This window comes from Balaenoptera musculus, chromosome X (assembly GCF_009873245.2).
Source record: "Balaenoptera musculus isolate JJ_BM4_2016_0621 chromosome X, mBalMus1.pri.v3, whole genome shotgun sequence".
NCBI lineage: Eukaryota > Metazoa > Chordata > Mammalia > Artiodactyla > Balaenopteridae > Balaenoptera > Balaenoptera musculus.
The window spans coordinates 87,591,929-87,619,005 of record NC_045806.1 but is presented as its reverse complement, the minus strand read 5'-3'; the positions used below and the strand labels follow the sequence as shown (position 1 = coordinate 87,619,005).

The following is a 27,077-nucleotide window of genomic DNA, read 5'->3' as shown; positions in this document are numbered from 1 at the left end:
TAAGGGAAGGAGCCAGGGTTTCAAGAATGCCCAAATCAAGTCCCTCCTCTCTTGATCCAACTGCCCAACCCCTCCATAGGCAACCTGACTGGCCACTTTTACACAAAGTACAGTATTCAGATTGGAATCACTATATCACTTCTCAAAGAGCTTAGCCAGTGCCCAAACAGCTCATCCAGTGCCCAATTCCCAAAAGCTGGATTGAGGAACATGGTTTAGTCGGTACAGTGTAGCAACATATTCCTGCTTGAAACGAAATTTCTAATTATCTTCTTTTTCATCCATATGTCATTGAGGGTAGTTGTGTTATCACAAAAGGAGGATTTAGGGTAGCCAAACAAAGAAGGGGGTGATGTAGTCTCATTCCAGAAAATGCAAGTGAGATCATCCTTTTATTTTGGTTGAGTACCTCAAGATGTGGTATTCATCAAGGGTGACGGTAGAGTGGTTGGGACTGTGGATCTAGAAGTTTACAGAAGCCTGTAACCATCTTGAGGCTAAATTCTGCCATTGGTCTTCAGCCAGAGAAGTGCCTCCATCTGCTGGAAATGGATAATAAAACATGTAGAACTGAATGATAATGAAAGATCTGATTTTCAGCCAAGCTTGTAGAATGCACCTCAAACAGTACTCAAAAGCAAATTTAAAGCCAAAGTGTGTATATTTAAAATGAAGACTGCAAAAAAGACTGAAAATATGTGCAGCAAATGTCCAGTATAATAATTTAGTTAAGGTAGAAGGGAACATCCGATAAAGATAAGAGTAGAAATCAATGAAGTAGAAAACAAACAGTAGAAAAGTCAGCTAAACCAAAAGTGAATTTGTCCAAAAGACTAGTAAACAAACCTCTGGGAAAATGTACTGAGAATAAAGAGAAATTTTAAAAATGGATGTATTCCAAATGCCACCAGATTGTACACTTAAAATGGTAAATTTTATGTTACACGAATTTTACCCCAATAAAAAATTATTTGGAATGGAAAAGGGGAGATATAACTATGGATAGAGTACAGAAGAATCATACCATTTGATATGCTGTTTAGTAATTGCTTTAAAATACCCCATTAAAAATATAAAGGATTATAGATGAAACAAGATGCAAAATGTTGATAATTCTTCAAGCTCGGTGATGGGAACATGGGCGTTCATTATACCATTCTCTACACTTTGTGCATGTTTCAAAAGTTCCATTAAAAAAGTTAAAATACAACTCCCCAAACCGTTTGAAAATTTAAGTAATTTGGTGATTTCTTAGAGCTAATTGACCTTTAAATATTACATATTAAAGTCTATAGGGACTTCCCTGGTGGTCCAGTGGCTAAGACTCTATGCTCCCAATGCAGGGGCCTGGGTTCAATCCCTGGTCAGGGAACTAGATCCCACATGCCGCAGCTAAGAGTTCCCATGCCACAGCTAAAGATCCCGCATGCCACAACTAAAAGATCCCATGTGCCTCAACTAAGACCCGGCGCGGCCAGAATATAAATATTTTTTTAAAAAGTCTATAGTAGCTCAGGGTTAAAGAGTATTACAGGCACATTAAGAAATGAGGAAGGGCCCTGAATATGAACCAGTGCTACCAAAGTAGGTCATGCCATGGGCCACTTTTCCCTCTGGTTCCTGTAGAACATAGTCCTTCATTCAACAACTCTACCTCTAGGAATGTATCCTCAGGAAGTAGTGGTTACATGTGAAAATCTGCATGTGAATGAGGATGCTCTTCTCAGCAGGTTTATAATAGGGTAACATTGGAAATAACGATATATAAGGAGTCTGGTTCAATAAATCATGGTTATTAGCAAGTAATTGAATATAATACAGATACGAGAAATAATCTACTTAAAACACCTTGGACCTCATTTTCCTTGTTTGTAAATGGAGAAAACCAAAGGAGGATAGGAAAAAAGAGGTTGTACTCCTCCACTAATTTTATTAGGCCAGCAAATCCTTGATACCACAGTCTGATAAGGATATTACAAGAAAGGAAAATTACAGGTTAATATCTCTTATGGACATAGATATAAAAATCCTAAAAAATATTAGCAAATTGAATCCAGCAATATTTAACAATTATAATAAATCAGGACCAAATTGGATTTACCAGGAATTCCTGGTTATTTTCTTACTAGAAAACCAAACGATGTAACTTAACATATTGATAGGTAAAAGGGAAAAATGTGATCATCTTAATAGATACAGAAAAACATTCAATAAAATTCAACACCCATTGAAGATTTTAAAAACTTTTAGTAAATTAGGGATGGAAGGAAACATCTTTAATCCGATAAATGGTATATCAAAACCCTGTAGCCAATGTCATACTTAATGTTGAATTGTTGAAAGTGTGTTGAGCTCAGGAATAAGACAAGGATGTCCCCCATCACCACGTCTTGCATTCTAGGTCCTAGCCAGTGCAGGAAGGCAAGAAAAAGAAATAAAATGAATATGGATTGGAAAAGAAGAAATAAAGCAGTTATTATTTGAAGATGATATGCTTGTGTATGCAGAAAATCCTAAAGAAGCTACAGATAAAATTTTACAATTATTAAGAGAGATTAGCAAAATCAGCATACAAAATCAATATCAAAATATCAATTATATTTCTATATACCATCAACAAGCACTTAGAATCTTGAGAAAGAAAAATGGAGCTAGAGGATTCAGGCTCCCTGACTTCAGACTATACTACAAAGCTATGGTAATCAAGCCAGTATGGTACTGGCACAAAAACAGAAATGTAGATCAATGAAACAGGATAGAAAGCCCAGAGATAAACCCATGCACCTATGGTCACCTAATCTATGACAAGGAGGCAAAAATATACAATGGAGAAAAGACAGCCTCTTCAGTAAGTGGTGCTGGGAAAACTGGACAGCTACATATAAAAGAATGAAATTAGAACACTCCCTAACACCATACACAAAAATAAACTCAAAATGGATTAAAGACCTAAGTGTAAGACCAGACACTGTAAAACTCTTAGAGGAAAACAGAGGCAGGACACTCTTTGACATAAACCACAGCAAAGTCTTTTTTGACCCACTTCCTAGAGTAATGAAAATTAAAATGAAAATAAACAAATGGGACCTAATAAAACTTAAAAGCTTTTGCACAGCAAAGGAGACCATAAACAAGATGAAAAGACAACCCTCAGAATGGGAGAAAATATTTGCAAATGAAGCAACTGACAAAGGATTGATCTCCAAAATATACAAGCAGCTATTACAGCTCAATTTCAAAAAACAAACAACCCTATCCAAAAATGGGCAGAAGACCTAAATAGACATTTCTCCAAAGAAGATATACAGATTGCCAACAAACACGTGAAAAAATGCTAAGCATCACTAATCATTAGAGAAATGCAAATCAAAACCACAATGAGGTATCACCTCACACCAGTCAGAATGGCCATCATCAAAAAATCTACAAACAATAAATGCTGGAGAGGGTGTGGAGGAAAGGGAACCCTCTTGCACTGTTGGTGGGAATGTAAATTGATACAGCCACTATGGAGAACAGTATGCAGGTTCCTTAGAAAACTAAAACTAGAACAACCATATGACCCAGCAATCCCACTACTGGGCATGTACCCTGAGAAAACCATAATTCAAAATGAGACATGTACCACAATGTTCAGTGCAGCACTGTTTACAATAGCCAGGACATGGAAGCAACCTAAATGTCCATTGACAGATGAATGGATGAAGAAGATGTGGCACATATATACAATGGAATATTACTCAGCCATAAAAAGGAATGAAGCTGAGTTATTTTTAGTGAGGTGGATGGACCTAGAGTCTGTCATACAGAGTGAAGTAAGTCAGAAAGAGAAAAACAAACACCGTATGCTAACGCATATATATGGAATCTAAGAAAAAGGTACTGATGAACCTAGTGGCAGGACAGGAATAAAGACGCAGACCTAGAGAACAGACTTGAGGACACAGTGGGGGAGGGGAAGCTGGGACGGAGTGAGAGAGTGACATTGACATATATACACTACCAAATGTAAAATAGATAGCTAGTGGGAAGCTGCTGCACAGCACAGGGAGATCAGTTTGATGCTTTGTGATGATCTAGAAGGGTGGGATAAGGAGGATAGGAGGGAGGCTCAAGAGGGAGGGGATATGGGCATATTTATATACTTATAGCTGATTCACTTTGTTGTACAACAGAAACTAACACAACGTTGTAAAGCAATTGTACTCCAATAAAGATTTTAAAAATTTAAAAAATAAAAAAAACAAAGAAAACAAAAAAACAACAAAAAAATTTTTTTAAATAAAATGTAAAAAAAAAAAAAATAGGCGGAAGACCTAAATAGACATTTCTCCAAAGAAGACGTACAGATGGCCAACAAACACATGAAAAGATGCTCAACATCACTTATCATTAGAGAAATGCAAATCAAAACTACAATGAGGTATCACCTCACACTGGTCAGAATGGCCATCATCAAAAAATCTACAAACAATAAATACTGGAGAGGGTGTGGAGAAAAGGGAACCCTCACATACACTGTTGGTGGGAATGTAAATTGATACAGCCACTATGGAAAACAGTAGGGGGTTCCTTAAAAAACTAAAAATAGAACTACCATATGACCCAGCAATCCCACTACTGGGCATATACCCAGAGAAAACCATAATTCAATAAAACACATGCACCCCAATATTCATAGCAGCACTATTTACAACAGTCAGGACATGGAAGCAACCTAAATGTCCATCGATAGAGGAATGGATAAAGAAAATGTGGTACATATATACAATGGAATATTACGCAGCCATAAAAAGGAATGAAATTGGGTCATTTGTGGAGACGTGGACGGACGTAGAGAGTGTCGTACAGAGTGAAGTAAGTCAGAAAGAGAAAAGCAAATATCATATAATAACGCATATATGTGGAATCTAGAAAAATGGTATAGATGATCTTAGTTGCAAAGCAGAAATAGAGACACAGACATAGAGAACAAATGAGTGGATACCAAGGGGGAAAGGGATGGGGTGGGAGGAATTAGGAGACTGGGATTGACACATATACATTATTGATACTATGTATAAAATGGACAACTGATGGGTACCTGCTGTATAGCACAGGGAATGCATCTAGTGCACTGTGGTAATCTAAATATGTGGCCATTAATAGTAATTAAATTAATATTAATAGTAACAGTAGAAAGTAGTAGTAATAGCTATCCTCTGAGGTTGCTATGAGGATTAAAGAGCTATACTGCCTTTAAAGGGCTTAGAACAAGGGTTCCTGACATGTAATAAGCTTTCAATAAATCACAGTTGTGGTGATTTTAATTTTTATCACTATTATTATGGAACGATCAGGAAGAGAAAGAAGATTCAACAAAGGAGACTGAGAAAGAGGCACCGAAAAGATCTTAGGGGGGGAACTGTGAGACAGGTGTCATGGAAACCAAGGGAAGATAGTATCTAGAAGGAGGGAGATAATGCAAAAGAAGGTCATTCAAAGGCTAGTTTCTCCTGACGAAAGACTCATTTCATCTCTTAGCGTCTAATGAGACTGAAGGGAAAAAGGAAGGGAGAAAACCCATAATCTTAAATGAAGGCTATCAGACACAAAATTATTTAAAAGCTTTCTTTTGGCTATAACCCTCAGACTGATCTGAATGCCCAGGTCTCCCATCTCTTCCAAATAGGGAAATTACATACTTTCCAAATAAGGAAAAGCCAATGTCACACAAAGTGAAATAAAATATCGGATATGCATCATTTTGGTGAAATAAAAATTTAGACAACTTCAAGTTTATATGACATAGAGAAGGACTGGGGGCGGGAAGAAAAAGGAATGGATTAGAGGATTTCAAAGCAGTGGTCTATACTGAACCCCCGAGCTAACTCCAGTGAAAAGGAAGTCCCTGGTAGGTGTAGCATTTTTTATTTTTCTTTTTACTCTACCTGGTCCCAGAAAGAAATTATGACAGCATAAACTTTATTTGGGTAAATCATTCAACAAGTGTTTATAGGGTAAAATTGAGAAAAGGTGAGCAGAAAGAGTAATATTTTAATCTAGGATAAATGAGTGGGCAGATTCCCTCCAAGGGTAGATTTAGAGAAGGATACAAAGGAAGCTACAGACCTACAAGAGTCAGAGATTGTTGGGTGCCCCTGTGGCTTTGGGGGCCTGACTGGAGCTACCTCCTGCCCAGGGGTGCAGGAGGGGTCCCCTTTGGCTCCAGAGAGATGGAGGTGGCTGCCAGGGGCCCAGAAGTGCCCCAGAGGGATGCAAGGAGTGGGCCTCTTGAGCATTTGCTCCTGGCCACTTCTCAGCTAAAGGGTCCAAGGCAGAGGAGCTCTCCCAGCCTCCTTCTGGCCATGAGGGTTAAGGAACTGAGGCTTAAGGCACACCTGGACTGCTGGGGGTGGGGGAGGGGTGGTGGCAGAGCACAGGAGACTGTGCCCCACCCCCCTGCACCTAGAGAGACTGTGGCTGAGGTGGATTGTAAGGCCAGTTGTGGAGTCATGGATGCAACAGGAGCAAGAACCAGGGAGGAGCTTAAGGGGGGTGATTCTGGAAGGAGAAGCACTTCAAGGAAGGTTCTGAGTGCGGCAGCGCAGGGAAGGCTGCAGGGGGCTTCTTGCAGTGACTGGCTTTTAGCCCTCCCTCAGTGCCTCAGCCTGTGGGACCCCTTTGTTTCTATTGAACAGGCTAGCGTAATTAGAGCCTCAACACCCCTCTCCTCTTGGGACCACACAGCCCAGGGTTCTGTGTGAAACCTCTGGGTCTGCAGTTCCTACCAGGCTTCCTGTCGATCTGGATGTGAGTCCCCTGCCCGACCATCGTGCCCTGTCCCCCTCTCCCGCCTCTCCTACCCACACAGCTTCCTGTTCCTCTCCTCCACACACCATCCCCGGCACAGCACACCCTGTTCTCTCACCCCTAGTTCCTTCCTGACAAACTCCCTCAGGTCTGCATTCATTTCACTCCACACCCTGACTTAAATGAAATCATCCCCCTACCAACCTTGTCCTGTTCACAAGGATAGGAACTAATGATATATCTACAAAGAACATGGGACCCTCAAGGACTGAGGTCATGTCAGTCATTTTTAAATATCATCTCCAATCTGAAGCCATGAGATGGGGCAAGATCAGGTGTCCAGGAAGGTCTCTCCCCTATTAATGCCCTCAGTTCTGAAAGGCTATGTGGGCTTTCTGGCTTTCTAATTCCTGTGTTTTCACATGCCCTGGCATCCATATTGCTTTTCATCTTTCCATGGTGATTCCCATTTCTTGGGTCAGGGGGAGGTTAGCTGGGAGTCCTTGGGCTTCTGGTGTCCCCTAGCATGTAGCTAGGGTAAGGCTTGGGCCGTGCCAAGCCTCCTGGTACTGAACTCTCATAAGTAGCTGCTTTCTCTGTAATTGAGGAGGAGCCAGAGGGTAGTGTCAACCCAAAGGACAGTCTTGTTGTTGCCACCAGGTGGTGTCCAGAAGCAGTAGTAGCAGCAATCTAGGGAATCTGCACAGGGAAGGGAGAGCCACCCCTTTCCAAAGTGAACAGGAATGGAGCGCCTGAAATACCCATTTCTCATTTTTGCTCCCACCCCTGTCCTGTCATCAGATTTCTCAAGATGCATTAGCTAAGAAAGCATTGGGGCATTATTAACTAGTGGGTGCAAATTTGACTCTGTGATATAGGAGAAAGGTCAGTTGTGATAAGGGACTCTTTGGGAGATAGCTCCTTTCAGCTTCTCTTTTCCTCATCTTAAATGAGGTTGATAAACCACCACTTCACAGTATGAGCTCCCCCCATTTATAGTTTCTATATCTAGTTTTCTTATTATTTTCCTTCTATATTCCTAAAAGTAATATCACACACAGAGACAGTAAACTTGATGATTATATACATTAATTGACATAAAAATCCACAACATACATTGTTTGGTAAAAAAATACACAGTATAGAAGAGCACTTATATTTGATCACTTTTATCTATTATCTATCTCGGTACGCAGGAATAGGGAAATATCTAGAAGGACATTTATCCAAAGACTGACAATGGTTATACAAGGATGGAGAGTTTCAGGTAATTTTTACTTTAGTTTTTGTATTTTCCTTCATTTTTTGAAGGTTTAACAATGACTTATACTCCTTTCACAAAAAGAATAAAGTCATCAAGGCAATAGACACACACACAGAATAGATCCTTCGGCAGCTAGAGGGGGGAGCAAGGACAGAGGTCAGGCTGTCCTCTCCATTTTGCTGGTATTCACAACCTCTTCTTTCCCAATGAAAGTCACTTTGTGGATTAATTCATGCACATAGAAGCCTCCCCCACCCCCTCCCCTGTTTTCCCCATCACCAGTCTCTGAATACAGTTAAGGGTTCACTTAGGGCTGGGTCTAGCTCCTTACCGTGGCTCAGAGAGGTCACTGTGTTCACCAGGGACCTCTTTCGAATTCTCCTCCTCTGTATGTGTCAGCTCCTTCAGGGTGATGATCACATTCTCAAACACCTGGGCCTTGTTGCTCTCATTGTCACAGGTTTCCTTTGAGTGGCCCTCCTCACCACAGTATGAACAGCGGGCTGTATATTTTCTCTTCCTGCCTCTACGTATATCCCCAGGACCATCATTCTTATATGCAGAACCACCACTGGTAGAAGGAGATTGAGCCTGGGAACTCTTTAGGGAATTGATGACCAGTATTTGAGCCTGAAGTCTGGCCCTGACTCTGAGGGGAGGGGCACCTATGGATGTAAGTGGAGGGTTCTGAGACTCTACCAGGATCACATCCTCATCTGAGTCACTGAGGGTATCATCTACCTCTATCACATCGCAATCAGCAGTGCTGATGGCTATTGGCTGGGGGCCCTGAAATGCCACAGGGCTTGCTGCCCTCTCCATGATTAGCTCAGATCTTTTGGGCCACTTCCGTTTCGTAAAAGTGTCATCCCAATCCTCTTCCTCCCTTATCATCTTGATTAACTCCAGGAGATTGGGAAGCCGCTCCAGATCATTTGCATACATCCTGAGAAGATGCTTCAGCCTGAAGCGCAGGTCCCCATTCAGCTCAGCCCCTAAAAGGAGCTGGTGCAGGCGAGTCTGGTTTGTATCTTTCTCAGCTATGATCCCCGCCTGAATAGCATTCTGGAGCTGCATCCCTAAACGGATCACATAAAGGGAGGTTTTCTCCCCTTGTGCCTGCAAAGTGTTAAAAAATTTACCATGGGCAGTGACACTGCTTTCAGAATCCCCAAACACCAATTTCATGGCACGCAAGAAATCTGCCACACTTAGGTTGGGGTTGGCCGCCTGCAGCAAACGCATGACCTCCCGCGCGGGGCCCCTAAGGGTTTTCATCAAGCGCTTGAGCGTTTCCTCCTCAGACATATTCCAATCTGGCAGGGCCCCATTGACTTGGATCAGCCAGTTTTCAAAGGTTTCTTCCCCTTGGGCTGGCACCACCCTCCCCGAGAACAACTTCATGTTTCTTTCTGCCATATTGACCCTTAAAGGACCAAGACTCCTCCCTAGGGACCTCAACATGGAATGGGCCCAAGGTGGCAAGGGTGTGTTCTGCCTCCGGCTATTACCCACACGTGCAATGATGCTAGCCATGACGGACGATGATCGTCTAGCTGAATATAACAAATTGCTCAGGCTTTTAAGAAAAGCCTAATCCGCAGGAGAAATCCCCAAAACAAAGTTTCTGGGCTCTGCCTTCCTTGTATCTCAGTAGGGACTGTAAAGAAAAGGGGGGGGGGAAAGGTCAGTAATGTAGTAGACTACAGGAAAGCAGTCTGCGGTCGCTTTCTTTACCTTCCTGAACACCCTGAGGTACATTTTCCATTTGTCCACTGGCTTGAAAATATCCTGCAGGAAACTGGCAATTACAACCTTCAGGAGCTAATGGGTGTCCCCGTGCTAGCAGGGTGCTTTTCAGAGCTACAACCATCCCCTCCTGCCAGTTCTCCAGGTGGGAGAGCAACTGTTGCTTAGAATTCTAAGTGAAATAGTCAGTGTGTGGAGCCGATATTGGGCTCTCAAAATAGAGTGCAATGGTCTAAGTCTCACAGATTTGTGGTAGCAAGTAAGATCTCCATTAAACTCATGGTCTCACGTCTCAACCACACCCCCTTCTCAAAGTTTGCCCTGTTATTTCTCAAGATTCTTATATGAGCTCAGAAACAAGCGCGCGCCTTTATTTCACGTTCAGTCTCTGCAACAGGTGCCTCCGTGAGAAAGCTCGATTCCGAGGTAGGTCTACCTCTGTCCATATGAGGTTGCAGATCCCAGTCCTCAGGACCATCGCGGAGGGCAGGACAGGGAAGGGAAGGGTCATAAGCAGTCTCATCCCTCATCCTGCTCCCTCGACCCCTCCTCCGCTGTAGCCAGACGGAAAATTCCCTCTCCCACCTTGTGAATACAAGCCAAAGCGATTTCCCCACACCCCACCCCGGGAAATCGTTGGCCTACCAGCTCCGCAATCAGCCGCACAGAATTCAAGTTCGGATTCGGCTTTGATGGCCTGCCACGGAGAAAGGGAATGGGAATTGGACACGGACACCCACATATCCCTCACCAGGAAGGGATCAGGAGATGCAAAGGGGGTTCAAGGCAGACAGCTTGCGATTCCCCCACCCTTCCCGCCCCATTACCACCCCCTGAAAACGCCCTCCCGCCAATCCTGGCAAATCCTACCCATTCGGCAGCATCCAGTGGAACCCACCTCCTTCCTCAGCGCTGCGGGGCCGCGGGAGTGCTCCTTCCCCTGCCTCGCAGTCCCCGATTCCCCAAACGGGGAGCCGCCCAGTCCTGATGGGGCTTTTCCCTCCTCTCTCCGGGCCTGGCAATCGCGCCCCCTTTCTTTACCTGTGTTGGGCTGGTGAACAGCCCATGCTCCGGCGTGGACAGCTGTGGATGTCGCCTTCCGGTCACCGTGGCCCTGCAGGGGAAAAAGATGACGCCTCCTCAGCCGCTAAGCGACCCAGAGCCGCCAGACGGAGCCGCTTCGCCCAGCTAAGGGTAGCCGAGTCGAGGCAGCGCGGTTCCCAAGGCAGCAGCGGCTGCCCCCGCCCACCCGCTGGGCCCTCCCGGCAGCCGCCGCTTCTTTTAGCCTCTGCCCATTGAGACAAAAGAGCAAGATGAGTCGGGCGGCGCGGCCAATCAGCGGGGCGAGGGGGCGGCCTCCCCGCGCAGCCTCCTGCCCGAGGCCATTGCTAGCAAAAGGGGGGAGACGGCCGGCTGGGGCTGCGGCACACAGGCGCGGGAGCCGGTGCGGTGTCAAGTCCAGCTCGGACTCTCGGACTGGGCCGATTTGCATTTTACCCGTGAGTTTGCTGCTTCCCCCTCGCTTCCTTTCTCCTTCTCCCCTTACACCTCTGTGGTCCTCCGCGCTTTGAGACCGGATGCCTTCAACACGAGGTGGGACAGAAATCAAGTGAACAATAAGAGTTCCTCACCTTTGTATAGGGGGAAGGGAGGAAAATCATTTACTGAGCGCTTTCTGCGTGCAAACGCGCTTGCACGGACATCTCATTTATTCGTCTCAGCAGCCTTGTGAAGGAGTAGCATATGCCCATTTAACAGAGAGGGGACTTAAGCATCCAGTCACTATGGTTAGGAAGTGTAGAGCTACGAGCTCACACCCAAGTCGACTTGACTGATTTCAAAGGCTGCCCCTTGTAAACACTCCTCTCTACTCTCAGATTGAGGGTTAGTTGAGAAAAGCCAAAGCCAAAGTGGAGATGGGAAGGCCCACTTGGAACTACTATATAGAACTGGTGAGCAAGGACCATCATCTCCATTTTGCAGATGAGGAAACAGTCATAGAAAGGTTAGGTGTCTTGCCCGACATCATACAGCAAATAAGTATCAGCATCCGGTTTTACACCCAAGTCTGTTCTCCAGATGCCAACGATTTGCCCCGCTGAGCTGCCTTGGGGGCATTTTTTAAGCAGGTGGTCTTAAACCAGCTCAACAGCAGTCTTGGTGTGCTGGTAGTGCTGAGAGAGGGCTTGGGGAGGCAGTGGGAAGAGGGCAGTGGGGAAAAGGTAGGGAACTTTTATGGTACCTATTGTACAGAAGAGGAAACTGAGACACTTTTCTTTCTCATTTTTACACTACAACAAGTTGCCTGCTTTTTCTTTAAGTAAAAAGTTATTTTTACATCTTATGACCCCCAAAGGAGATAAGACTCAGAGAGGTGAAATGACTTGCCTGAAATTACAAGGTGAAACCAAAACTTGTATCCCATTTCCCTGACACCAGAATCCATGCTGTTAACCAAAGTATGGGTACAAGGCTGGCTGCCTCAGAATCATTTTTAAAAGCCTGTTAGAAATGGAGATTCCTAAGCTCTACCTCTGGGGAATTCGGATTTACTAGGACTCGGGCTGGGGAGGATGATTTATATTTTTAACCAGTGCTGTAGTTAATTCTGAGGTGTAGAGAGGTTTGTGAACAACTGCTGGAGACACCACGTTATGCTGGTGGTAATAAGTAAATGGGGCTGTGGCCAATGTATCTGTCCATACCATATCTGTCGTGAAATGTAACTCCGGAGCAGAGTTTCCTATCTAGGGTCCTTCCTGAAATTGTTTGCAAAGAGTAGAAGTTGAACTCTGTATATTCTTCTGAGTCTTAGCTTTGTAGATTTTCAAATGAGTCTGTGGCCCAGAAATGGTTAAGGACCACTCCCCTACAATCTTTCTTCCTAACATTTTCTCTCTCAACTTGTACTTGAGGAAGAAGTGTGAGAAATGAAGCACAATTTGACCTAACCCCGGAACTACAGCTCTCTGCCTCTGATATAGCTCTTTCATTTCTTAGCTAGAGGACACGTTGCTAGGTTGCCCTTCTGTGAGCTCTTGAGGGGACCTCTCCTTTGCTGGATTTGGCATCACTGGCCCCAGAGAAGGAGCAACTCCATGGAAACGGCACGCAGGGCTGTCCAGAGTGAATGGGCTGTGAAGCCAGTGGCAGAGAAATCTGTACCATTTTCCATGATTTCTGGTTCTTGAAGAGCAGGTCTTACTTCCCTTAGGTAGATTGTGGTTAGGAGGCCCCTTTCAGGGCTTGTTCTTGACTCCTGATGCGTCGAAGCAAGTGAACAATCTGATGCCCTTCGACTGCTGTTGGGTTGTCTTCGACCTGCGTACTTCACCTTCTCCTTTCTGCTTTCTTATTGACTACCTCAATACCTAGAGTCCCTTGGAGTAAACAGTGCACATTTGGAGATGAAGCATCTTCCATCTGAGGACTGTGGGCTTGTTCGTGGATGGAAGAGTGTGGGGGGTTGGAGGGTGGAGGGTGTAGGAAGTAAAGAGAAGGCTCACTTCACACAATCAGGGGTGATGCTAGCAGCAGCTCTAGGGTTTCCTTCAGACTCTTGCTTCTGCTCCCCAATATCATGACATCTGACCCTGGGTCTCTTGCAGATTCTTGTTCTGTGTTTAAATTGGCTTCATCGCCAAAGTAGGTGATCTGCAGTTGGACCTGGTGGGTGTGGGATCAAATAGGACAAAGAATAGATCTTATAGCTCTGACAAAAAATAGTGGAAGGAAACAGATTGTGTACAGGTGCCTGGATTGGGCCATTAGAACAAAGTGAGGGTCTCTTCCTGCAAGACTGGGAGGCGGATTTGCTAAGCTAGCTCCAATTAGATATAGGGCATCCCTGATCTCTGGCCTCGTGTGTGGGAGTGTGTTCCAATTCATGGCTCTAATGAGACCACATTTTCCAATTTCAACAAAGAAACCTAAAAAGCCTGAAGGTTAGAGAGGTAAAGCTATTAGTTGAAGCAACAATAACTGCCCTTGGCTGCCTGCCTCCTCTGTGCCAGGAACTTTCCATCTGTTATCTTATTTAAGTTTCTCAGCAACGCTGTTGAGACAGGCATTGTTATCCCATTTTGCAGATAGGAAAACTGAGTTTCAGGGAGGTTAACACACTTTGTAAGTGCAGGCACTGGGACTCTAGTCCGGGGCTGTCAGACTCCAAAGCCCATGAAGGACTCTTCTCTGTTGTCTTCCAAACAAGAAATTTTAAAAAAAATCTTCCTTCATTTTATTTTTTATCAGTATTTTTTAATTGAAGTATAGTTGATTTACCATGTTGTGTTAATTTCTGCTGTATAGCAGAGTGATTCAGTTATACATATATATACATTGTTTTTTAATATATTCTTTTCCATTATGGTTTATCATAAGATATTGAATATGGTTCTCTGTGCTATACAGTAGGACCTTGTTGTGTATCCATTCTATATATAAAAGCTTACATGTGCTAGCCCCAACCTCCCACTGCATCCCTCCCCCAACCCCCTCCCCCTTGGCAATCACCAGTCTGTTCTCTATGTCCGTGATTCTGTTTCTGTTTCGTAGATAAGTTCATTTCAAACAAATAATTTAAAATGTACTCTGCAGATGACCCAGTGCATTAGACTGATTTCAGCCTTTAAAACAATGTTGTTGTAATCTTACCTATATTACTGGGATCTCATTTTTTAAAATCAAGCTACTAATATAATTTATGGACCAACTTGTATACCGGGTAATGCACTAAGCATTTTACATACTTCATAACATGAAACCTTCATGACAATCATTTTACAGATAAGGATACTGAGGCTCAGAGAGAGGAAGAGATTTGGCCAAGGTCATAAAGCTAGGAAGTGGCACAGCGAAATTCAAACCCAGGGCTGTCTGACTCCAGAGGCTGTATCTTTATGCTATAATGCACTGCAGTGGGGAAAACAAACAAGGCCCTCATTTTACATCCGCTCGTCTCTGTCACCCACAGATCTCTCTTCTTCCCACAGCCTGTATCCAGAGCCAGGTACCACTCATGTTTTAGGCATCTGTGCCTTAGGCCTCTTCCTCAGCCTAGAACTTCTGCCGTCACTCCTCCACCTAACGAGAGCCTGCTCATTGGTTAAGGATCAAGTCAGATGCCCCTCCTCAGAGAAATTGTTGGCTGTTCCCTATCCTAGGTGAAATAAATTGCTCTTACGTTTTGCTCTGACCTTGATTAGTGTATGCTTTATTTTACCTCCCAGTATAGTTTAGCTCATGGTTGACCTGTCTCCTCCAGTAGATTCCCAAGCCCTCGAGGGCAGGTACCAATTCCTGTTCACCTCTGGCTCCACAGTGACTTACCTACAGTGATTTCGTAGATGATCAATATGTGTTTGTGAGCTGGCCAAAGGACTGGCTGAAGGATGCCGGAATGAACAGAGAAATGTAGGGCTGGATCTTGGCGCAGTCATGCAAGCTGTGCATCTGGGCTAGACTGGCCAGGGGAGTCTGGAATCCCCTTGGCTCACTTTACTAGGCTGTACACATAGGAGGCACATCATGGGGTCCAGGGGGTAACTGCTGTAGGCTGACTCCAGACTCATTCTGTGGCCTCTATTTAGAAATTCTTGTTTAAGGGGCCAGGCTGTCCTGGATTGTTTATATAACACCTTTGCATTCACAGAAGAAAGGTCTTCCTTGCCTCTCATGTGAACACAAGATACCACTTCATCTGGTTCTGAATATTCTGCAGGAGTGTCTGCAGCATCCTCACAGATGATGAGGTCGGGAAGCATCTTTTTAAAAAAAATACTGTTTACTGAGGCCACCATGCCATGGATGGTCAACCACTTTATCTCATTTTATTTTGTTAATCTTTGCAACAGCCTTTTGAGGGAGGTCTATTGTCCTTAGTTTGTAGCTGAAGAAACTGAGACTGAGGAAGTGTCTTGCCTAAGGTCACACAACTAAGCAAGTGGTGGAGGGAGAATTCAGGCTCAGGTCTGTCTGCCCCCAAAGGCTGGCATTTTAACGGAAAAACACATGGGAGTAAAGTAGACTCCCCCTCCCCCATAAAACAGGAAGAATTAGATTTATAAAATGATGACAGATATTTAAGGTAAATTGTTTCTAAATTATTGTTCAGCTTTAATCCCTGAAAATGACTGGCAAAAATGGCAGAAGGAACCCGGGATGGAAAAAGCACAATTCCTCTATCAAATACTGGCCTGAATTCCCCCATGTCAGCCACCTGCCACATGCACAGTATGAGGATGCCTAGAGAGCATTCCTCCCTGTCTGCTAACTTTATAACTGAGATGCATTACACTCCAAGATGTCAATATATTTCTAAAGGTCACACGAGAAGTTGATAAGAGAACTGGCGTTGAGAATTCTGGTCTGCCAAATTCTAGCCCAGTTTTCTTTCTGCTAAATCAGCCCTCCCTATGCAGTCAGTGAACACATGTTTACAGGTTACTCAGGAAAATGTCGGGAGGAAGTGGAACATTACTGCACTCTGAGATAGAAGAGGGGACAAACGTTTCCCTCGCCACCTGACCTTACGTAGGTGCAGGTAAAACTTGAGGAAGAAATCCTTGGTAGGAATGCTGGGTAATATCAGGCGCCCCTGTGGCTTTGGGGGCCTGACTGGAGCTACCTCCTGCCCAGGGGTGCAGGAGGGGTCCCCTTTGGCTCCAGAGAGATGGAGGTGGCTGCCAGGGGCCCAGAAGTGCCCCAGAGGGATGCAAGGAGTGGGCCTCTTGAGCATTTGCTCCTGGCCACTTCTCAGCTAAAGGGTCCAAGGCAGAGGAGCTCTCCCAGCCTCCTTCTGGCCATGAGGGTTAAGGAACTGAGGCTTAAGGCACACCTGGACTGCTGGGGGTGGGGGAGGGGTGGTGGCAGAGCACAGGAGACTGTGCCCCACCCCCCTGCACCTAGAGAGACTGTGGCTGAGGTGGATTGTAAGGCCAGTTGTGGAGTCATGGATGCAACAGGAGCAAGAACCAGGGAGGAGCTTAAGGGGGGTGATTCTGGAAGGAGAAGCACTTCAAGGAAGGTTCTGAGTGCGGCAGCGCAGGGAAGGCTGCAGGGGGCTTCTTGCAGTGGCTGGCTTTTAGCCCTCCCTCAGTGCCTCAGCCTGTGGGACCCCTTTGTTTCTATTGAACAGGCTAGCGTAATTAGAGCCTCAACACCCCTCTCCTCTTGGGACCACACAGCCCAGGGTTCTGTGTGAAACCTCTGGGTCTGCAGTTCCTACCAGGCTTCCTGTCGATCTGGGTGTGAGTCCCCTGCCCGACCATCGTGCCCTGTCCCCCTCTCCCGCCTCTCCTACCCACACAGCTTCCTGTTCCTCTCCTCCACACACCATCCCCGGCACAGCACACCCTGTCCTCTCACCCCTAGTTCCTTCCTGACAATCTCCCTCAGGTTCTCAGATCTGCACTGAGCATTCATTTCTTCTTGATCCCAAATTTCCTTCATGGACCCTGGCTCCCCAGTTACCTTTCATGCAACTCCATCTGCTCCCAGACCATTCTGGGGTGGGAGCAATATTTTGGAATCCTTGAATGGCCTCTTCCCTCTAGTATAGTGGTTCTGAACCAGGGGCAATTTTACCTCCTCCCTACCCCCCGGGGACATATGGCAATGTTTTTAGATATTTTTGTCTGTCAGAGCTGGGTAGGTCACAACTTGTGCTACTGGCATCCAGTGAGTAGAGGCCAGGATGCTGCTAAACATTGCACGATGCACAGGGCAGGCACCTATGACAAAGAATTATCTGGCCCCAAATGTCAGTAGCAAGTACTCTGAGAACCCCTGCACTGTTATATAGCTACAGGTCTACAAGGTTAAGCTTGGAAACTGTCAGGTACGGAGCCTTTTCATGCTAAACTTCCAGGAACAGCTAATCTTTCTGTTCCTCAATTGGGAGAGGGGGGCGGGGTGTTGCCATGAAACAGCTACCACATCGTCAGGAATCTGCAGAAAGAGAGGCAAGGAGATTCCCCGCTCCCTAAATTTACTACCAACTTTTAGAGAAAGTACTGGACTACAACTTTTGAATGCCTTTCTGTCTCTACAAGATAGTGCCACTTTTTGGAAAGAGAATAGCAACTTATTATTTTAACAGTTTATCAAATGCAAGATTTCATGTGGTGAATGCAGTAAGGTTTTGGAGCCCTCCTTTCCCAATTTTATTTTCTTCAACCTTCAACCTTCTTTGAATATGAGACTATTTGCTGGATCAGAAAAACACTGTAGAGGTGTCTCTGTTCAGCAAAACTCACTGCCTTTGTTTTAATTTAAAGTGGATGAATTCTTTCTTAAGAGCGCGCTTGTTTCTCAGAAACTGGCCCCCCAAGTTGCTTGTTTCCTTAGAGCTGAGTTTCTTGGAACTCTGTTTCTAACTAAGCAATGAAAATGCTCACCAACAGATTTCATTGGTCAGTCTAACCTCTTTTTTTTCCACTCTTGCCAATCTCTTCCTTCTGCACCCAGTTATCTTCAGCATGCGGGAACAGAACCACTCTCCTGGGAAGGAGCTTCAGCACTGGACACGAACAGAGTCTCCAGGAAAGAGAAGCTGGCACTCCCAGGCCTACGCCCTTGGGGCCGTTTCCAACTTTATGTCTACTTTTCTGACCTTTCCTATCTATAAGGTTGTGTTCCGGCAACAGATCCATGCTGTGGCGGTGTCAGAGGCTGTGCGGCAGCTTTGGCATGAAGGCCCTCAATACTTCTACCGGGGAATCTACCCGCCTCTTCTCTCCAAGACGTTGCAAGGGACTCTGCTGTTTGGGACTTATGATAGCCTGCTGTATTGTCTCTCCCCTGTTGGGCCACACTCCCTGGGACACCGCTGGGCTGCAGGGCTCATGTCTGGTGTAGTGGAGGCTGTGGCACTCAGCCCCTTTGAAAGGGTGCAAAATGTGCTCCAGGATGGTCGCAAGCAAGCTCGCTTTCCCAGCACCTTCAGCATTCTCAAGGAATTCCACTCTTATGGGCTTTGGGGGCGGCTGTCGCTGGGTTACTATCGCGGTTTCTGGCCTGTCCTTCTCAGGAACAGCCTGGGGAGTGCTCTGTATTTCTCCTTCAAGGATCCCATTCAGGATAGCTTGGCAGAGCAAGGCCTGCCCCATTGGGTTCCTGCCTTGGTGTCTGGGAGTGTCAATGGAACAATCACCTGCCTAGTTCTGTATCCTCTGATTGTGCTAGTTGCCAATATGCAGTCCCATATTGGCTGGCAGAGCATGCCAAGCCTGTGGGCCTCTGCCCAGGATGTGTGGGACACTCGGGGCCGAAAGGTGTTCCTGATCTACCGTGGAGGTTCCCTGGTCATCCTAAGGTCCAGCGTGACATGGGGGGTCACTACTGCTATCCATGACTTCCTCCAGAGGAGGTATCGTTCCAGGAAAGAGCTGAAAGACTGACTAGCTGCAGGCAGTGTGGCCATGGCAGCTTGTTATTCTAAGCCTTCCTGGGTTGGTTTAAATAGCTTACTTCTTTAGCTTGGTCACCTAATACAACTATTCTTTAGCATCTTTCAACTGTCAGTGCACTCGAGAAGTTCCCAACTACCAGCCTGTTGGGCAAAGACAAAGCCAACAGTGTTCCTTGGTTAGCAAAAGAAATTCACCCTGGTCTATCCACAGCTTCAACAGGCTGAGACCCAGGAAGCCTTTAAGTAATTTGTAACCCACATGAAATGTCATTCCTTTAAGGAATTCACTGACTCTAAAAGATGTGAATAAGAGGAAACTCTAAAAGATGACCTTAATTAGGCACTGTGAGTTCTGGGACCCCTCCAGTTGTCCTCTGGACCAAACTGAGTGGAGGACCAGGAATTCCAATTTCAGAGAACTAAGCTTGACTCTTAGGATGGGGATTCCGTAGACTTTCTCAGATGGGTACATTTTCATGACATTGTTCACTACTCCTGCCACCACCACTCTCACTTCTCAAGGCTGTGGGTACTAGTTTCAGGGTAGCAGTTATGGCTGGAAATCCTGAGTTAGACTTGCCTCAACTGATCATGTGCCACAAGAACTGGTGGGAGTGGGAAGAAGTGTGGTCCTGGATGGATGGGAAGAATAGACTTTGAGGGAAGAGGTTTAGTTGCATGCAGAATAGAAAATTCTACTATAGGTTGATTGGTGTTAAATGCTGGGACATTTTTGATAGCAAGGCAATAACATTGCCTAGAAACCACTTGAGTTTCCCTAAGAAATCTGGAACTGAAATGACTATATCTCTTCATAAATAATTGCATATTTTATTGCTGTGGATAAATATAGTTGCTGTGACACAAGTTAAAGATCTGAAATTATAGCCTGTCATTCAGAGGCATTCAAAATATGGTCCCCATAAAACTTGTAGCATTTTATCACACCATTCCCACTTACATAGATCCTATATCCTAGCCAAACTGGACTATTGTTCCCTCCCCAAACATGCCACTAGCTTTCCCATGGCCATGCTTCGGCCCACACTATTTTCTTCACCTGCAATACCCATTCTCCACATGCCAGTCTGCCAAAATCCTTCCAGTTTCTCAAAGCCCAGCTCAGATGCCCCCTTCTCTAAGGAGCCTTTTCTGATTGCCCCTAACTGAATGTGACATTAGTCTCGTGTGATGCCCCTCTCCAATATTCATATGTGGCACTGATTCCATTATGTCACTGATTTCATGTGGTCCTGTGTTCTTGATGTTCTTCAATACCTCCTACTAGACTGTAAAACTCCTTGAAAGCAGGGATTCTTGTACACATTTTTAAATCTCCCATTGTGCTTAGGTGCTCAATAATGTTGGCTGAATTATTGAATTGATTATCAAGCTGTGATATGGTCTTTATCCTCAGGGTGCTGTCCCTTGTACATGAAGATAATGTTATTGATTCGCTGTCATTAAGACCTGCCTTTGGGGTGTGGTTTTTGCTTTATTAGTGGATTTAGTTTTGTGCTAATGATAATGATGCTGCTGCTGATGATAATAATAACAATAATTAAAGATGACTTTCAACTGGGACATTTGATGAGTTTGTGTTATTGGTGACATGTTTGTTGTTGACAACACTGTAGGATCTGAAATTTCACAGAGACATTGCCTAATGGTCCGATTCATCTTAACTCTGGAATTTTGAGGATTTCCAAGATGACATATGTTGCAGTTTTTCCCTTATAGATGATATCATGTAATGATCTCCACTTGCACCTCCTTACCAAACCAAAATTGTCATTTATAATGATCTGACTGTAGATCCTAGCTGTGGGGATTCCTCACTGAATATCAAAGAAATTAAAGACACAGCTATAAGCAATATGAGATCAGAAAGCATTTGCCAGCAAGGTCAACAGAAAATGGCTGGTCCAGAATCGTTGTAGATGAGTTCCCATGTCTGATCCCTGTGCAGACTTAGATGGGGTGGGACAGTACTCTGCTTGCAGATTCAAGTATGGGGAACACAGAGTTTGTACAAGGGAAGGAAAAGTAGAAGAGCAGCTATTTCTATTTAAAGGCTAGCTTTCAGAATGAAAAAAAGTATTTACAAAAATCATTACTTAGCTAATGGCTTTGGTTTTCAAGCTGAAAAGAAGGGGATAAACTATCGTACTCCCCCATTTTTTTTATTCAAGAGATGCATTTATTTCCAAGTACACTGTCCATTTCCACTTATGTCACTGTGTCAGTCCATGTGTCAGTTCTTCATTTTAACTTCTTATTTAGAAATAATTTTGAACTTCTAGAAAAGTTGCCAGCATAAGTAGAGTTTAAAGAATACCCATAAACCCTTTACCCAAAGTCACCTACTATTAACATTTTACACCATTTGCTTTATTATTTGAGCACTCATTCTCTGTCTACACACACATGGTATTTTTTCCTGAACTATCTGAGTTGCAATTTTTAATATTTCTAGATTCAATATTTGTAGATTCAAATTCTTTTTAAAAGACTAAGAGCTTTATCTCTATGACACTGGCACTGTTATTACAGAATATTAGAAAATGAAAACTCATGGCATATTTTAAAGCTACATTAGTGATAATTGTTTAAATTTACTATATTTGCCTTTTTAAATACTTTACATTATGTGTGTTAATACTTGAAGCTATGCAATTATAAACATGAATTTACAACTAAAGCATGTTATAATTGAAATAGTTTATTTTTACAAATTGATTCATATAAAAACCTAGGTAAAATTCCAAAATTATATAGACCAATCAACTTTCCCCATTTAAATCTTCTAAGTAAAATTTAAGAGTGTAATGGTTTTCTAGTAATTTTAAATATCAATATTTAGTTTTGTGGTGTTAATATTATATTTTCTGACATTTAAAAAATGGCCTTTGGACTTGAGATCAATAAAATGAAGAGGTAATAAAAACCTACGTCTGTTTAAAACTTATAAAATATAGAAGTTAACACTAAAGCTACTTGGTACAAAAAGTTGAAAGAAAAAGAATAAAAATCCCTGTCTGAGCTCTGTGTATTTTTGTCTAAATATAAACTACATCAGCTTCCTAACGCTCAAGGTGAAATAATAAGTAACTAATGTATTACAGCTATTATCATAAGTATATGGTTTATGAAGACTTAATTTTGCTTTTAACATTTAGTTTTAAACATTAAACAGCATTATAATTTAACAATGTGTTTGGGATAACTGCATATAGTGTAGTATATTAAAGTTAATAAAATAATGTTATATAGGAGATAAAAAGCATGATAACTCAGGAAAAAAGTGAAAAGTTTTCCTAAAAGAATAAGGTAAAAAATACTGTATTTCCCTATTCTGTTCACTCTCCAACTTCTCTGTTTCTTTCATACCATCTTCCTTTTCCTCAAATCTTCAACACCTCCTCCCCCATCCTCAGTCCCAGTTCATGACCTTACTTTCTATTTCATTAGGAAAAGAGAAACATTCAGAAGAGAACTGCCAGTTAAAAGAACATTTATAAAGCTCTTGCCCATGTAATGACCACCCAAAACAAGAGATGCAACATCTTGATAACCGCCACCCCTAGTCCTCCTGCACTCCAGGCCCTCACTGATGACATTCCTCCACCCATCCTAGAGATAACTCCTATCCTGACTATTATGATATCATTTCTTTACTTTTCTTTATAGATTTATCTTCTTGTTCCCTGAAGGGGGACACCTTCAAGGGCCTGAGAGTAGGCTCTTGTCTAACACTCAGAAATGAATTGTCCGAGGAGACACACATACTGACAAAGCAAAAGACTTTACTGGGGAGGAGCACCTGGGCAGCAGGGTAAGGGAACACAGGAGAACTGCTCTGCCACATGGCTCGCAGTCTCAGGGTTTATGGTGGTGGGGTTAGTTTCTGGGTTGTCTCTGGCCAGTCATCTTGCCTGTGCCCATATTTGGTCTGACTCAGGGTCCTTCCTGGTGGCGTGTGCATCTCTCAGCCAAGATGGATTCCAGCGTGAAGGTTTCTGGGAGGTTGGCAGAACATATTATGGGCTGGCATGTCCTCCCTCCTTTTGGCCCTTCCTGAATTCTTCTGGCTGGCTGTAGCTTGTCAGTTCTATGTTCCTTATCAGGACCTCCTGTTGTGAGATAACTCATGCAAGCAGTTATTATCCTGCCTGGCCAGGGAGGGCACTTTCAGTCAACAGTTCCCTAACATTCTGTATAAGCATCCCTAAACAGCACAGTTTTATTTTACAGATATTTGAACTGTATATACTTTATGTACTTGGAATTGTGACTACTTCTTTCATATTATTTGTGAGATTCATCCATATTGTTGCAGGTAGTTGTGGTTATTTCATTTTTCTAAACTGTGATAAATTTAATTTAAAAAGATGTTTTTTAGAGAAGTTTTAGGTTCACAGCAAATTTGAGAGGAAGGTATGGGAGAGTTCCCATATACGCCCTGCTGCCACAGGTACATAGCCTCACCAATTATCAACATCCCACACCAGAGTGGTACATTTGTTACAAGTGACGAATCTATATTGATACATCATTATCACCCAAAGTCCAGTTTACCTTAGGGTTCACTCTTAGGGCTGTATATTGTATGGGTTTGGACAAATGTATAATGACAGGTAGCCACCATTATAGTATCATACAAAGTAGTTTCATTGCCCCCCCAATCCTCTGTGCTCGGCCTATTCTGCCCCCCCGCCCAACCTCTGGCAACCACTGATCTTTTACTATCTCCATAGTTTTGCCTTTTCCAGAATGTCATATAGTTGGAATCATACAGTATGTAGCCTTTTCAGATTGGCTTCCTTCACTTAGTAATGTGCATTTAAGGTTGCTCCATGGCTTTTTGTGGCTCATTTCATTTTAGCACTGAATAATAATTCCATCGTCAGGATTTATCACAGTTTATTTATCCATTCATCTACCGAAAGACATCTGGATTGCTTCCAAGCTTCGGCAGTTATGAATAAAGCTGTTATAAACATCTGTGTGCAGGTTTTTATGTGGCTGTAAGTTTTAAACTCCTCTGGATAAATGTTAAGGAGCACAGTTGCTGGATTGTATAGTAAGCATATGGTTTAGTTTGGTAAGAAACTGCCAAACTGCCTTCCAAAGTGGCTATACCATTTTGCATTCCCATCAGCAATGAATGAGCATTCCTGCTGCTCCACATCCTTGCCAGCATTTGATGTTGTCAGTGTTATGAATTTTGGCCATTCAAGTATGTGTATAGTGGTATCTCACTGTTGTTTGGTTATTTCACTTTTATTTTTGTATGTACTATTGTGTGAATATACCACAATTTATCCATGAAAACTTTTAGGGACATTCTGCTTGTTTCCAGTTTTTGACTGTTACAAAACAATGCTACCATGAATATTCTTAGTAGTGTATATAACTACAGACATCTCTAGGATATTTACCTAAGAGTGGAATTGTTGGTTTATAGGGTATGGGCACTTTCAATGTTACTAGATGATGCCTAACTTTTCCTAATGACTAACTTTTCCTAATGCTGTGCACCAATTTACACTTACTAGCAGTTCCCATTGCTCCACCTGCTGGCAACATTTGTTATTATCAGACTTTAAAATTTTGCCAACCTGGTGGGTGTAAAATGGCCTCTCATTTGATTTTAATGATTTTTTTTTGTACTTTTTCTTAAACATTTTTATTGGCGTATAACTGCTTTACAATGCTGTGTTAGTTTCTGCTGTATAACAAAGTGAATCAGCTATATATATACATATGTCCCCATTATCCCCTCCCTCTTGCGTCTCCCACCCACCCTCCCTATCCCACCCCTCTAGGTGGTCACAAAGCACCGAGCTGATCTCCCTGTGCTATGCGGCTGCTTCCCACTAGCTATCTATTTTACATTTGGTAGTGTATATATGTCAATGCCACTCTCTCACTTCGTCCCAGCCTACCCTTCCCCCTCCCCGTGTCCTCAAGTCCGTTCTCCACGCCTGCGTCTTTATTCCTGTCCTGCCTGTATGTTCTTCAAAACCATTTTTTTTTTTAGATTCCATATATATGTGTTAGCATATGGTATTTCTTTTTCTCTTTCTGACTTACTTCACTCTGTATGACAGACACTAGGTCCATCCACCTCACTACAAATAACTCAATTTTGTTTCTTTTTATGGCTGAATAATATTCCGTTGTATAGATGTGCCACATCTTCTTTATCCATTCATCTGTTGATGGACACTCAGGTTGCTTCCATGTCCTGGCTATTGTAAATAATGCTGCAATGAACATTGTGGTACATGATTCTTTTTTTTTTTCTAAAGATTTTTATTGGAGTATAATTGCTTTACAATTGTGTGTTAGTTTCTGCTTTATAACAAAGTGAATCAGTTATACATATACATATATCCCCATATCTCTTCCCTCTTGCGTCTCCCTCCCTCCCACCCTCCCTATCCCACCCCTCTTGGTGGTCACAAAGCACCAAGCTGATCTCCCTGTGCTATGCAGCTGCTTCCCACTAGCTATCTATTTTACATTCGGTAGTAATTATATAAGTCCATGCCACTCTCTCACTTCGTCCCAGCTTACCCTTCCCCCTCCCCGTGTCCTCAAGTCCATTCTCTATGTCTGCGTCTTTATTCCTGTCCTGCCCCTAGGTTCTTCATGACCATTTTTTTTCTTAGATTCCATATATATGTGTTAGCACACGGTATTTGTTTTTCTCTTTCTGACTTACTTCACTCTGTATGACAGTCTCTAGGTCCATCCACCTCACTACAAATAACTCAATTTTGTTTCTTTTTATGGCTGAGTAATATTCCATTGTACATATGTGCCACATCTTCTTCATCCATGCATCTGTCAATGGACACTTAAGTTGCTTCCATGTCCTGGCTACTGTAAATAGAGCTGCACTGAACATTGTGGTACATGACTCTTTTTGAATTATGGTTTTCTCAGGGTATATGCCCAGGAGTGGGATTGCTGGGTCGTATGGTAGTTCTATTTTTATTTTTTTAAGGAACCTCCATACTGTTCTCCATAGTGGCTGTATCAATTTACATTCCCAACAACAGTGTAGGAGGGTTCCCTTTTCTCCACACCCTCTCCAGCATTTATTGTTTGTAGATTTTTTTGATGATGGCCATTCTGACCAGTGTGAGGTGATACCTCACTGTAGTTTTGATTTGCATTTCTCTAATGATTAATGATGTTGAACATCCTTTCATGTGTTTTTTGGCAATCTGTATATCTTCTTTGGAGAAATGTCTATTTAGGTCTTCTGCACATTTTTGGATTGGGTTGTTTGTTTTTTTGTTATTGAGCTGCATGAGCTGCTTGTAAATTTTGGAGATTAATCCTTTGTCAGTTGCTTCATTTGCAAACATTTTCTCCCATTCTGAGGATTGTCTTCTCGTCTCCTTTATGGTTTCCTTCGCTGTGCAAAATCTTTTAAGTTTCATTAGGTCCCATTTGTTTATTTTTGTTTTTACTTCCATTTCTCTAGGAGGTGGGTCAAAAAGGATCTTGCTGTGATGTATATCATAGAGTGTTCTGCCTATGTTTTCCTCTAAGAGTTTTATAGTGTCTGGCCTTACATTCAGGTCTTTAATCCATTTTAAGTTTATTTGTGTGTATGGTGTTAGGAAGTGCCCTAATTTCATTCTTTTACATGTAGCTGTCCAGTTTTCCCAGCACCACTTGTTGAACAGGCTGTCTATTCTCCATTGTATATTCTTGCCTCCTTTATCAAAGATAAGGTGACCATATGTGCATGGGTTTATCTCTGGGCTTTCTATCCTGTTTCATTGATCTATATTTCTGTTTTTGTGCCAGTACCATACTGTCTTGATTACTGTAGCTTTGTAG

General features: G+C 43.2%; 2 protein-coding genes across 7 annotated transcripts; one reads left to right on the top strand and one right to left on the bottom strand.

Annotated features, from left to right (window-relative positions):
- On the bottom strand, positions 1–10,976 carry ZCCHC18 (zinc finger CCHC-type containing 18). 5 transcript variants are annotated; one of them, XR_005018363.1, is made up of 3 exons: positions 10,847–10,976; positions 10,451–10,502; positions 9,617–9,716 (listed from the first exon to the last, which is right to left on the bottom strand). XR_005018363.1 is itself a non-coding variant. In XM_036840217.1 (2 exons), the coding sequence occupies exons 1-2, from the start codon at positions 9,590–9,592 to the stop codon at positions 518–520; spliced, it is 1,230 nt and encodes a 409-aa protein (XP_036696112.1). In that variant the 5' UTR covers position 9,593; the 3' UTR covers positions 1–517. The 5 variants fall into 5 exon arrangements, 1 of the variants encoding a protein (XP_036696112.1); XR_005018365.1 differs by having other exon boundaries at positions 10,704–10,968; XR_005018364.1 differs by lacking the exon at positions 9,617–9,716 and adding an exon at positions 10,120–10,272 and having other exon boundaries at positions 10,704–10,968.
- Positions 10,977–11,262: 286 nt separating this feature from the next.
- On the top strand, positions 11,263–20,785 carry SLC25A53 (solute carrier family 25 member 53). 2 transcript variants are annotated; one of them, XM_036839931.1, is made up of 2 exons: positions 11,263–11,304; positions 18,272–20,785. In XM_036839931.1, exon 2 carries the CDS (start codon positions 18,283–18,285, stop codon positions 19,201–19,203), a length of 921 nt encoding a protein of 306 aa, XP_036695826.1. In that variant the 5' UTR covers positions 11,263–11,304; positions 18,272–18,282; the 3' UTR covers positions 19,204–20,785. The 2 variants fall into 2 exon arrangements, with proteins under 2 accessions (XP_036695826.1, XP_036695827.1); XM_036839932.1 differs by lacking the exon at positions 11,263–11,304 and adding an exon at positions 15,478–15,555.
- Positions 20,786–27,077: the final 6,292 nt, after the last annotated feature.

Excerpts from the sequence above, each read along its gene's own strand:
- ZCCHC18 (XM_036840217.1), bottom strand. The coding sequence starts at position 9,592 with ATGGCTAGCATCATTGCACGTGTGGGTAATAGCCGGAGGCAGAACACA. Across the intron at positions 543-8,387 it reads AGTGACCTCTCTGAGCCACG|CAGATGGAGGCACTTCTCTG; the intron begins GTAAGGAGCTAG and ends ATCCATTTCCAG.
- SLC25A53 (XM_036839931.1), top strand. The coding sequence starts at position 18,283 with ATGCGGGAACAGAACCACTCTCCTGGGAAGGAGCTTCAGCACTGGACA.